This window comes from Symphalangus syndactylus, chromosome 13, assembly GCF_028878055.3.
Source record: "Symphalangus syndactylus isolate Jambi chromosome 13, NHGRI_mSymSyn1-v2.1_pri, whole genome shotgun sequence".
In the NCBI taxonomy this organism is placed as follows: Eukaryota; Metazoa; Chordata; class Mammalia; order Primates; family Hylobatidae; genus Symphalangus; species Symphalangus syndactylus.
Window position 1 is genome coordinate 57177863 of NC_072435.2, and position 10861 is coordinate 57188723.

The window sequence follows — 10861 nt, forward strand, 5'->3', positions numbered from 1 at the left end:
ACATCCGAATCTCAGATAGTCCTCCTGCAGCAAGTCAACTTGCAGACGTCATCAGGAACCCAGCCCAGTCAGGTGTAGTGGCTCATGCCTGTAATCCCAGCACTTGGGGAGGCTGAGGCGGGAGGATTGCTTGAGGTTAGGAATTTAAGACCATCTTGGGCAACATAGTGAAACCCCCATCTCTACAATAAAATAAAATAAAATAATATAATATAAAATAAAATAAAAATCAGCTATGTGTAATGGTGTGCACCTGTAGTCCCAGCTACTTGACAGGCTGAGGAGGGAGGATAGCTTAAGCACAGAAGGTCGAGGCTGCAGTGAGCTACAATGTCACTACTGCACCCCAGCCTTGGTGACAGAGTGAGACACTATCTCTAAAAAAGTAATAATAGGTAGGGTGTGGTGGCTTATACCTGTAATCCCAGAATTTTGGGAGGCCGAGGCAGGTGGATCACTTGAGGCCAGGAGCTCAAGACCAGCCTGGCCAACATGGTGAAGCCCTGTCTCTACTAAAAATACAAAAATTAGCAGGGCGTGGTGGTGGGCACCTGTAATCCCAGCTATTCGGGAGGCTGAGGCAGGAGAATCACTAGAACCCAGGAGATGGAGTTTGCAGTGAGCTGAGATAGTGCCACTGTACTCCAGCCTGGACAACAGAGCGAGAATCTGTCTCAAAAAAAAAAGTAATAATAATAAAATTTGAAAATACAAAAGAAACCAGGGGCACGTGGCTGGTGTCCAGTGTTTCCTGTTCTCCCACCGGAAGCGGGACCGGGCTCTGGACACGCCTGAGCTGGTTTACTGATTGCTCTCCTGAGCTCCATGCAATGGGCTATTCTCATCCTCTTCCCAGAAAACCCCCTCCCTTGACTCCCAAGTCCATGGCCCTCTCCACCCCCTTGTGCTTGGGATCTGAGCTTGAACTCCAAATGCAGCAGCTATGATGGCTTAAGCAGGTCCTCCCGAGGAGCAGGGCTGCTGGGGGCACACACACTGTCCTGAGGACATGCTCTGCAGCCATTGAAACTGTTAGTGTCTGCCAGTCAGGAAACTCTCACCTTCTGCAAGGCAGTCTGGCTCTCCATGGCCTCTGAGTCACTGCAGCCCCGGATCAATATCAGTGTAAACAGAGCTTCGCTGTGAGTTGTTAGTTGTCTTTCCTGGTCTGGGGCGTAATTCATAATGTTGACTCCTGGCACCTGGCTCGCCAGGGGCTGGCAGGGGTGCTGGGGAGAGGAGCCTGTGGTCAGGGTGAGAGCACAGTGCCCTGGAGGGCAGTTCTGGGAGAACAGTGAGGGCATCTCCAACAAGGGGCTGGGGGACACACACACCCTCTCCGCCAGCACAGGGGCCTGGACTCTCCCCAGATCTCCTGTGCAGCTGAGCTGCCCACATGTCTCTGTCTGTCCAGCTTGCTGAGGACAATGTGTTAAGAACCGTCTGCTCAGCTCATAAAGAGGCTTGGCCCTTCCGCCCCGGCTCTGGTTGGGGGTGTTTCAGGGAAACAGGCTTTCCAGGGATGTTTCGGCATGGCCGTGCCGTATCCTGGCAACCAGACCCAAAGCCACATCCTCTCGAGAGGACTGGGCAGGGTGGGGAAGTGGCCACTGGGTGGGGCTGCCCCCATTGTCCACTCCACCCCCAGCTGGCTCTATGCGTACCCTGAGCTGTGCAGGAGTCACGGCCCTCCCTGAGTGCCACCCCCTGTCCAGAGACGGCCTGCAGGGCATTCAGAGGTGCTATTTTCCACCATGGTCTCCCTGGGCTCCTGGGAAACTCCTTGGCCATAGCCTCAGTTTTCTCATCTGCAAAGTGAGGTGGGCTGGGAGCCACCACTCCCTACCATAATCCCAGTACTTTGAGAAGCGGAGGTGGTTGGATGGCTTCAGGCTAGGGGTTCAAGACCAGCCTGGGCAACATAGCCAGACCCTGTCTTAAACAAACAAACAAACAAAACTTAAATGGGTGTGGGTGATACTGTCTTTTACAGACCCAGCGCTCCCCAGCTGCCCAAGCACCTCTGCCACTTCTCCTTCCTGGATAATTGGTTTCAAAGCAACGGCAATTGAGGTGACTGGGTTGGGGTCTGTACCATGCAGCTCTCTAGACACAAACCCTCTGCCCTTGAGGCACCTCCTTATCTCCAAGCCCAGCCAGGTCCAGTCATCCTGGGGTCCTCGCTCTGTTCCCCTTATCCAGGAGCTAGTAAAAGACTTGTGGCACACTCCCCACCACCCATAGCCTGCTCAATCCACAGAGGTACAGATGATCCACCCAAGTCTGCCTCATTCAGGCCTGCTGACTACCTTGTCAAACCACCTCTCCTCCTACAGCATAACTGTGGGGAGACAGGCCCCAGGCTGGAGTGCCCCCCAGCCAGGGCCTCACCTTCAACCTTTAATGCTCCCCTTGCCAGGTTTCTGAACATATCTGCAATGATCTGAACGTGTCCCCCAAAAAGCAAAATGTTGGAAACTTGATCCTCAATCTAAGTGTTGAGAGGTGAGGCCCAAAGACAGGTGATAAGGACATGATGGCAGAGTCAAAGGATTAACACTGTTATCGAGGAAGTGGGTTTGTCACACAGGGGGAGTCTGGTCCTCTCTTACTCTCACTGTCTCCCCCTCTCACCCTCTCTTTGCCCTTTAGCCATATTATGAAGCAGCAAGAAGGCTCTTATGAGATGCTGACCCTGTTGATCTTGAGCTTCCCAGCCTCCAGAACATGAACCAATAAATTCCTGTCCATTATAAATTGCCCAGTCTGTGGTATTCTGTTATAGCAAAACAAAATGAACTAAGACAGCCTTCTCTGCTGTCTCTCCCATAGGCAGTTCTGCCAGATCCCCCAAAGCCCAGCCATCCCCTCACCCCAGGGCTCCAGAAAAGGTTGTGTCCTCTTTGGAGGTGGACCCATCATGATGGCCTTGGATCTGTGGCTCCCTGGGCCTCCCATCAGCCCCTCTTTTTGGAGAGTCGCTGTAGCCAGGACCCCCAAGAAGGGACTTCTCAATTCCCCCATAGTGGACACTGTGGTGCTCCACCCAGATCCCCTCTCCAGGGCTGATGCCACTGTACTGGTCAGGTTTCTCCAAGGCGACAGAGCCAACAGGATAGATAGATGGATAGGTAGATAGAGAGATAGATTAGATAGATAGATAGATAGATAGATAGATAGATAGATAGATAGATGATAGATAGGTAAGCACGCATGAGAGAGAGAGATAGCAGAAGTCAGGCACAGTGGCTCACACTTACAATCCCAGCACTTTGGGAGGCCAAAGTGGGAGAATCGCTTGAGCCCAGGTTCAAGACCAGCCTGGGCAACATAGTGAGACTCTTATCTCTACAAAAGATCTATATGTATGTATGTATCTATCTATCTATTTATCTATTATCTACATGAGATTTTTTAGAGGAATTGTCTCATGTGATTACGGAGGCTGAAGTTTCCCATCCTCAGCCACCTGCAAGCTGGAGACCCGGGTATGTTGGGAGTGTGACTCAGTCCAAGTCTGAAAGCCTCAGAACTGGGAAAGCTGGTGGTATAACTCTCAGTCTGAGGCCGAAGGCCTGAGAACCTGGGCTGGGAGCCACTGGTGCAAGTCCTAGAGTCCAAAGCCTGGAGAACCTGGAGTTCTGATGTCCGAGGGGAGGACACAAGGGATATCTCTGCTCCAGGAAAGAGAGTGAATTCACCTTTCCTCTGCCTTTTCGTGCTATCCAGGCCCCCAGCCAGTTGGTGGTGCCCACCCACATTGAGAGCAGATCTTCCCAACTCAGTCCGTTGACTCACACACCAGTCTCCTCTGGAAACACCCTCTCAGATGCAACCAGAAATAATGCTCTCCCGGCCATCTAGATATCCCTTAATCCAGACAAGTTGACGCCTAAAATTAACCATCATGGCCATTATCCCCATGAGAGCTGGGAATATCCCTGCATTCTTCCCTGGGAATTCCCTTGGCACCCGGGAAGCACCTCTCCTAAGTTTATGCCTCCTCTGGGGTGATCCTGTATCCAGTGACTGGCTGATGTGGGAGTACAAAGTCCCGCCCCAATTCTGAAGGGCAATTCTGAAGGGGCGTCCAGCTCCAGGGCTCCCCCAGGCCTGGCTGAGGCCTCAGCTATAACTGCACTAGGGGGTCGCCATCCCTCTCTGCCCACTCTCGCGCCCTCCCCGCTTCCCTGTAGGGGATCTTTCCTGAGAGCTATCAGCATAAACCTCCTGCCCCAAACTCTCCACCTCAGCTGCTTCCAGAGAACTCAGCCTAAGATGCCTTTGGGCTCTGGGACCAGGTGGCTGTGGGCACGGGGGGCATGGGCTTGCATCCTCTTGGAATTTTCACTGCAAACTCAGAGTCCTGACTTTTACAGATCTGGCCGTCTCATGAGTCTGGCCCCATAGGCCTTCCCTAGCTCAGCCCTTGGGCGGGAGACCCGCTTTGTAATAGACACTGTGGCTCCTCTTCAATGCTCTGTTCCGTACTGGGCACCACTGCCCCGGATTCCACCATTGGTACCTGCCACTCCTCAGAAGATCACCCAGGGTTAGGGAGCTGCCCTGCCCACAGGTGCAGAGAACCTTAAGTTCCTGGAAGCTGATAAGAGCCTGGGCTGTGCTTAGTCAATGACTGACAGGTGCAGGAGTAGGAAAGCCCAGCTCCATTGCCTCAAGGTGAGGACACCTGGACTTTGCCTGAGATCCCAATCTTGATTGACTTCTTACTCTTCCCTGGCCTGATCCCCCCTACCTTTCTAGCATCAGGGACCAGTTTCATGGAAGAGAATTTTTCCATGGATGGTGGGGGAGGGGAGATCAGAGATGGATTGGGGATAAGTCTATTCCACCTTAGATCCTCAGGCATTAGTTAGATTCTTACAAGAAGCATGCAACCTAGATCCCTCACATGCACAGTTCACAAAAGAGTTCACACTCCTATGAGAATCTAATGCCACCGCTGATTTGACAGGAGGCAGAGCTCAGGCAACAATGTTCACTCACCCGCCACTCACCTCCTGCTGAGACCATGAACCAGTACTAGTCCATGGCCCGGGGCTTAAGAACCTCTGCTGGCCGGGCGTGGTGGCTCACGCTTGTAATCCCAGCACTTTGGGAGGCCGAGGCGGGCGGATCACGAGGTCAGGAGATCGAGACCACGGTGAAACTCCGTCTCTACTAAAAATACAAAAAAAAATTAGCCGGGCATGGTGGCGGGTGCCTGTAGTCCCAGCTACTCAGGAGGCTGAGGCAGGAGAATGGCGTGAACCCAGGAGGCGGAGCTTGCAGTGAGCAGAGATCGCGCCACTGCACTCCAGCCTGGGCGACAGAGCGAGACTCCGTCTCAAAAAAAAAAAAAAAAGAACCTCTGCTTTATAACATTTGCCCATGGATGGTGATCTCAGGCTCCTCTGGGGAACCCCACCCAAGACACTTCTCTCAACAAGAGAAAAAAATGGAGTCCAGACAGCACCAACATATATACACACATTCAAGCCTGGGGGACTTGCATCTTGTAGTTTGCATGTTTATTTCAGGCCGGGAAGGACTTTCTCCCACCCAAGGATCTGCCATGTGACAATCACTCATCTACATTTTCTTCCATTATTTTTGAGAGCTTCATTTGTTATTATTAAAGCTTTAATCCACTATTGGAATTTATTTTGGTGCATGGTGTTGAGAAGGAAACCAATTTAATGGTTTTTATAAAACAGTTAACTAATGATCACAGCACCATTTATTTATTTATTTATGTAGTTTTTAAATTAAAAATGAATTAGAACATGAAATGATCTCCAAGATATTATTAAGTAAACAGAAAAACAAAGTGCAGGATAGTGTGTATAATAAGCCTTATTTATTTATTTATTTATTTATTTATTAAATACATAAAAGGAGGCTGAGTGTGGTGACTCATGCCTGTAACCCCAGCACTTTACCAAGGGGGAATATTGCTTGAACCCAGGAGTTCAAGACCAGCCTGGGCAACCTAGTGAGACTCCCATCTCTAAAAAATAAAAAATTAAAAAAATTAAAATTGACCGGACGCGGTGGCTCATGCCTGTAATCCCAGCACTTTGGGAGGCCGAGGTGGGCGGATCACAAGATCAGATCGAGACTATCCTGGAGAACATGGCGAAACCCTGTCTCTACTAAAAATACAAAAAAAATTAGCCAGGCGTGGTGGCGGGCACCTGTAGTCCCAGCTACTCAGGAGGCTGAGGCAGGAGAATGGCATGAACCTGGCAGGTGGAGCTTGCAGTGAGCTGAGATCGCGCCACTGCACTCCAGCCTGGGTGACAGAGTGAGACTCTGTCTCAAAAAAAAAAACAAAAAAAAAATTAAAGTTTTACATGCCTGTAGTCCCAGCTACTAGGGAGACTGAGACAGGAGGATTGCTTAAGCCTAGGAACTCGAGGCTGCAGTGAGCCATGATCATGCCACTGCACTCACTCCAGCCTGGGTGACAGAGTGAGACCCTGTCTCAAAACAAAACAAAATAAAACATACATATAAGGCCGTCTATAGGCATGGAGAGTTCTATAAGGTTTTGTAGAAACTGTAGAAACTGGTTGCCTCCTGATAGAGGGCCAGGGGTCTGAAGTGGAAAGGAGAACTACTTCTCATTCAGTATTCTGTGATCTATTTGAATTTTTTGTCATATTCGGTCATTAGCTTTTTAGTAAAATCTAAGTGAATTTTAAAAATTTAAGACTCTGTGGGTTGCAAGTAACAAAATACAACTGAAGCTAACTTGAACATAAAGGGACACATGTTTTGAAGGATGCAGTGATCACCCTGGAGCCCTAAGCCAGGAGGGAAGCCAGTGTGGAGATGTGTGGAATGAAGTATGCTAATAGGATACACCCTCCTGCCTGTCCAGCTGTTCCCATCCTACATCAGAGGACTTCTCTCCCAGCAGAAAGTGCCTGAAACCCACCTGACCCTGCGCACTCTCACCAGGCAGAGATAAGTTTCGTCTTCTTGGAGCATACTTCTTTTTTAGAGAAAGCAGGCCACTCCACTCCATCTGTGCCTGCCTTCCTCGTTGTGCCACCCGTAGGCTGAATGATAATGAAATCTTCCCCAACACACACCATGGATGGTAGCCAATTTCATTTAGAAGAGAGAACATGTTAAGAGCCTTCTAGAATAGAACTGCACCCTACTTGGTTGCCAGTCCAAAGCAGATACCATTTCTTCCTTCCCGGAGAGAATAAGGCAGTGATGGTTCCAGTGAATTCTTACCTTCCATAATTCTTTGGTGGCTTGTTTCCATGACCAGCAGTCACCCCAGGGTTTGCTTGTAATGGGGGGAATTCCCTATCCAGTGTCCTGTGGGGACACCCAGAAAGGAGCACTGTGGGGGATCCCCTGAAAGGGCTGACTGCCATGATGATTTACTCCCACTTAGAGCCTGAACACAAAACTGTGGCTTTCTTGAGGGATTGAGAATCACAAGCCCCCTGTTAGCCAGATTTTCTTTTCTCTGGTACTACATCTCTTATAAAAACCTGAGCTGTCTAACTATAGGGATTTCCTATAGCCTTACTCTCTACTGGTCCCTACTCTTACAGCCAAGAGCCAATAAGCCCATCAATTACATTTCTAATATATAAATGTGAAAGGAAAATAAACCTTGGACCCCCAAAATCACTAAGCTAAAGGAAAAAGTCAAGCTGGGAGCTTCTCAGGGCAAACCTGCCTCCCATTCTATTCAATGATCTGAATGTGTCTCCCAAAAAGCAAGATGTTGGAAACTTGATCCCCAATGCAAGTGTTGAGAGGTGGGGCCCAAAAAGAGAGGTGATAAGGCCATGATGGCAGAGTCAACGGATTAATGCTGTTATTAATGTAAGCACCCCTCCGTGCGCTGAGATTAATGCATATCTGATTGCCTTCTTCAGAGAGGCTAATCAGAAACTCGAAAGAATGCAACCATTTGTCTCTTATCTACCTATGATCTGGAAGCCCCCTCCCAACTTTGAGTTGTTCTGCCTTTGCTTCGAGTTGTCCCACCTTTCTGGACCAAACCAGTGTTCATCTTACATATGTTGACTGATGTCTCATGTCTCCCTAAAATGTATAAAACTGAATTGTGCTCTGACCACCTTGGGCACGTGTTGTCAGGACCTCCTGAGGCTGTGTCACAGATGCACGTCCTCAACCTTGGCAAAATAAACTTTCCAAATTAACTGAGACCTGACTCAGATATTTCGGGTTCACATAACCAGGGGAGATATTTCTCAGTGTTCGATGGGACACCTTCACTATTGACTTATTTTCTTACTCCCATCCTTTCTCAGTCAGTCTTTGAGGGAGGAACAGTTTACTCATAACCCCAATTCTGGTACCAAAGTTGATCTTTGTTAATATTCTTCTGATTATTTCATTCAACTAGAATAGGCTTAGACACAAACACGTTGTTGTTGTATTTTAAAGTATGCAGAATCTGTGAACAGGAATCCAGCCAGATTTCAGGAAAATCTGTGACTCAGCCTGGACTCCCATTACCACATGACTGGGAACATGGCTGGCCCCTTTCCTGACTATTTAAGTCACTGGTTTAGCCACAGGAAGGGCTGACTTTCCCAGCTCTATTCCAAAATTCTGGTCAGGGGAATCTCTGTTGGCCAAGTTTGGGATAATGACTACTCTTGGTTCAAACTTCATAGGCCAGGATGGAGATAGGGTTAGGGTTGGGGAGCAGGTAGGATGATATTGTACGGAATGGACACCAGCACAATTGTCAAAATAAGGGGCTGGGATTAGAGACTTGTTTGAACAAGACATCTCCAAAAGGTAAACAAAAACCTAAAGATATACAGGCACACCTCATTTTATTGCATCTCACTTTGTTATGCTTCACATACATTGCATTTTTTACAAATTGAAGATTTGTGGCAACCCTGTGTTGAGCAAGTATATTGATGTCATTTTTTCCAGTCACATGTGCTGACTTTGTGTCTCTGTGTCACATTTTGGTAATTCTTGCAATATTTCTAACTTTTTCATTATTATTGATCAGTGATTTTTGATGTTACTATGCACATGTACATAGTATGTACATAGTTACTATGTACATATTACTATGTAAGTGTACATACATGCCAATATAAGACGGTAAACTTAATTGATAAATGTTGTGTGTGTTCTGACTGTTCCACCAACTGACCATTCTCCCCTCTCTCTTCTTCTCCTCAGGCCTCCCTATTTCCTGAGATACAACAATATTGAAATTAGGCCAGTTAATAACCCTACAATGGCCCCTAAGTGTTCAAGTAGAAAAAAGAGTTGAACATCTCTCACTTCAAATTAAAAGCTAGAAATGATTAACCTTAGTGAAGAAGGCACGTCAGAAGCCAAGATGGGCCAAAAGCTAGGCCTCTTGTGCCAAGCAGCTGGCCAAGCTGTGAATGCAAAGGAAAGGTGCTTGAAGGACATTAAAAGTGCTACTCCAGTGAATGTCTGAATGATAAGAAAGCTAAACAGCCTATTGGTGATATGGAGAATGTTTGAGTGGTCTGGATAGAAGATCAAACCAGTCACAACATTCTCTTAAGCCAAAGCCTAATCCAGAGCAAGGCCATAACTCTCTTTAATCCTGTGAAGGCTGAGAGAGGTGAAGAAGCTGCAGAAGAAAAGTTGGAAGCTAGCAGAGGTTGGTTCATGGGGCTTAAGGAAAGAAGCTGTCTCCATAATATAAAAGTGCAAGGTGAAGCAGCACATGCTGATGGAGAAGCTGCAGCAAGCTATCCAGAAGATCTATCTAAGATCATTGACGAAGGTGGCTACACTCAACAACAGATTTTCAGTGTAGACAAAATAGCCACCTATTGGAAGAAGATGCCATCTAGGACTTTCAGAGCTTGAGAGGAGAAGTCAATGCCTGACTTCAAAGCTTCAAAGGACAGACTAACTCTCTTGTTAGGGGCTAATGCAGCAGGTGACCTTAAGTTGAAGCTAATACTCATTTACCGTTCTGAAAATCCTAGGGCCCATAAGAACCGTGCTAAATCTACTCTGCTTGTGCTCTGTAAATGGAACAACAAAGCCTCAATGACATGTGTTTATAGCATGGTTTACTGTATATATATATATTTTTTTTTTACGGTCCAGAAGTCTTTTATTTTTTTTAACACATATTATGCCATGAATTCATATGGAATAGGTTCCAGCAGCTCAAGCTCCTTCCCATTGGTTCTCACAAAGTGTGCTTCTCGGGGTGGAGCAGGCTGGCACTTCAGTTGAACCCAGGTACCTTTCTCTTTGGCTTCTTTCTTTTTCTGATCATTGTCCTTCATGCGTTTCAGGAAACTATCCCAGCTCTCAGAGTGCTTAATGTGCTCAATATGCACATTAATTCTCTTGGCAAGAATCTTGCCCTTAACTTGTTTGTTTACAACAATGCCAACAGCATGGTGGGTAACATTGTAGACTCTTCCAGTTTTACCATGGTGACACTTGTGAGGCATTCCTTTTTGAACGGTACCCATTCCCTTGATGTCTACAATATCACCTTTCTTATAGATTCGCATATACATGGCCAAAGGAACAACTCCATGTTTTCTAAATAGCCTAGAGAACATATATCGGGTGCCTCTCCTCTTTCCCTTTGTGTTTGTCATTTTGGCGAATTACTGGAAGATGGTGGTTCCAGCTGAAAGGGTGGTTTACTGAATATTTTAAACCCACTGTTGAGACCTACTGCTCAGAAAAGAAGATTCCTTTCAAAATATTACTGTTCATTGACAATGAACCTGGTCACCCAAGAACTCTGATGCAGATGTACAAGGGATTAATGTTGTTTTCATGCCTGTGTAGGGGAGTCAGAGATCACCTTCAACACTCCCTTGAG

The 10861-nt window shown here is 47.4% G+C and overlaps 1 protein-coding gene across 1 annotated transcript; it reads right to left on the reverse strand.

Moving 5' to 3' along the window:
* Positions 1-10148: 10148 nt before the first annotated feature.
* On the reverse strand, positions 10149-10634 carry LOC129460373 (large ribosomal subunit protein eL21-like). The gene has a single exon (XM_055238122.1). It carries the CDS (start codon positions 10629-10631, stop codon positions 10149-10151), a length of 483 nt encoding a protein of 160 aa, XP_055094097.1. The 5' UTR covers positions 10632-10634.
* Between the last annotated feature and the right edge of the window lie 227 nt (positions 10635-10861).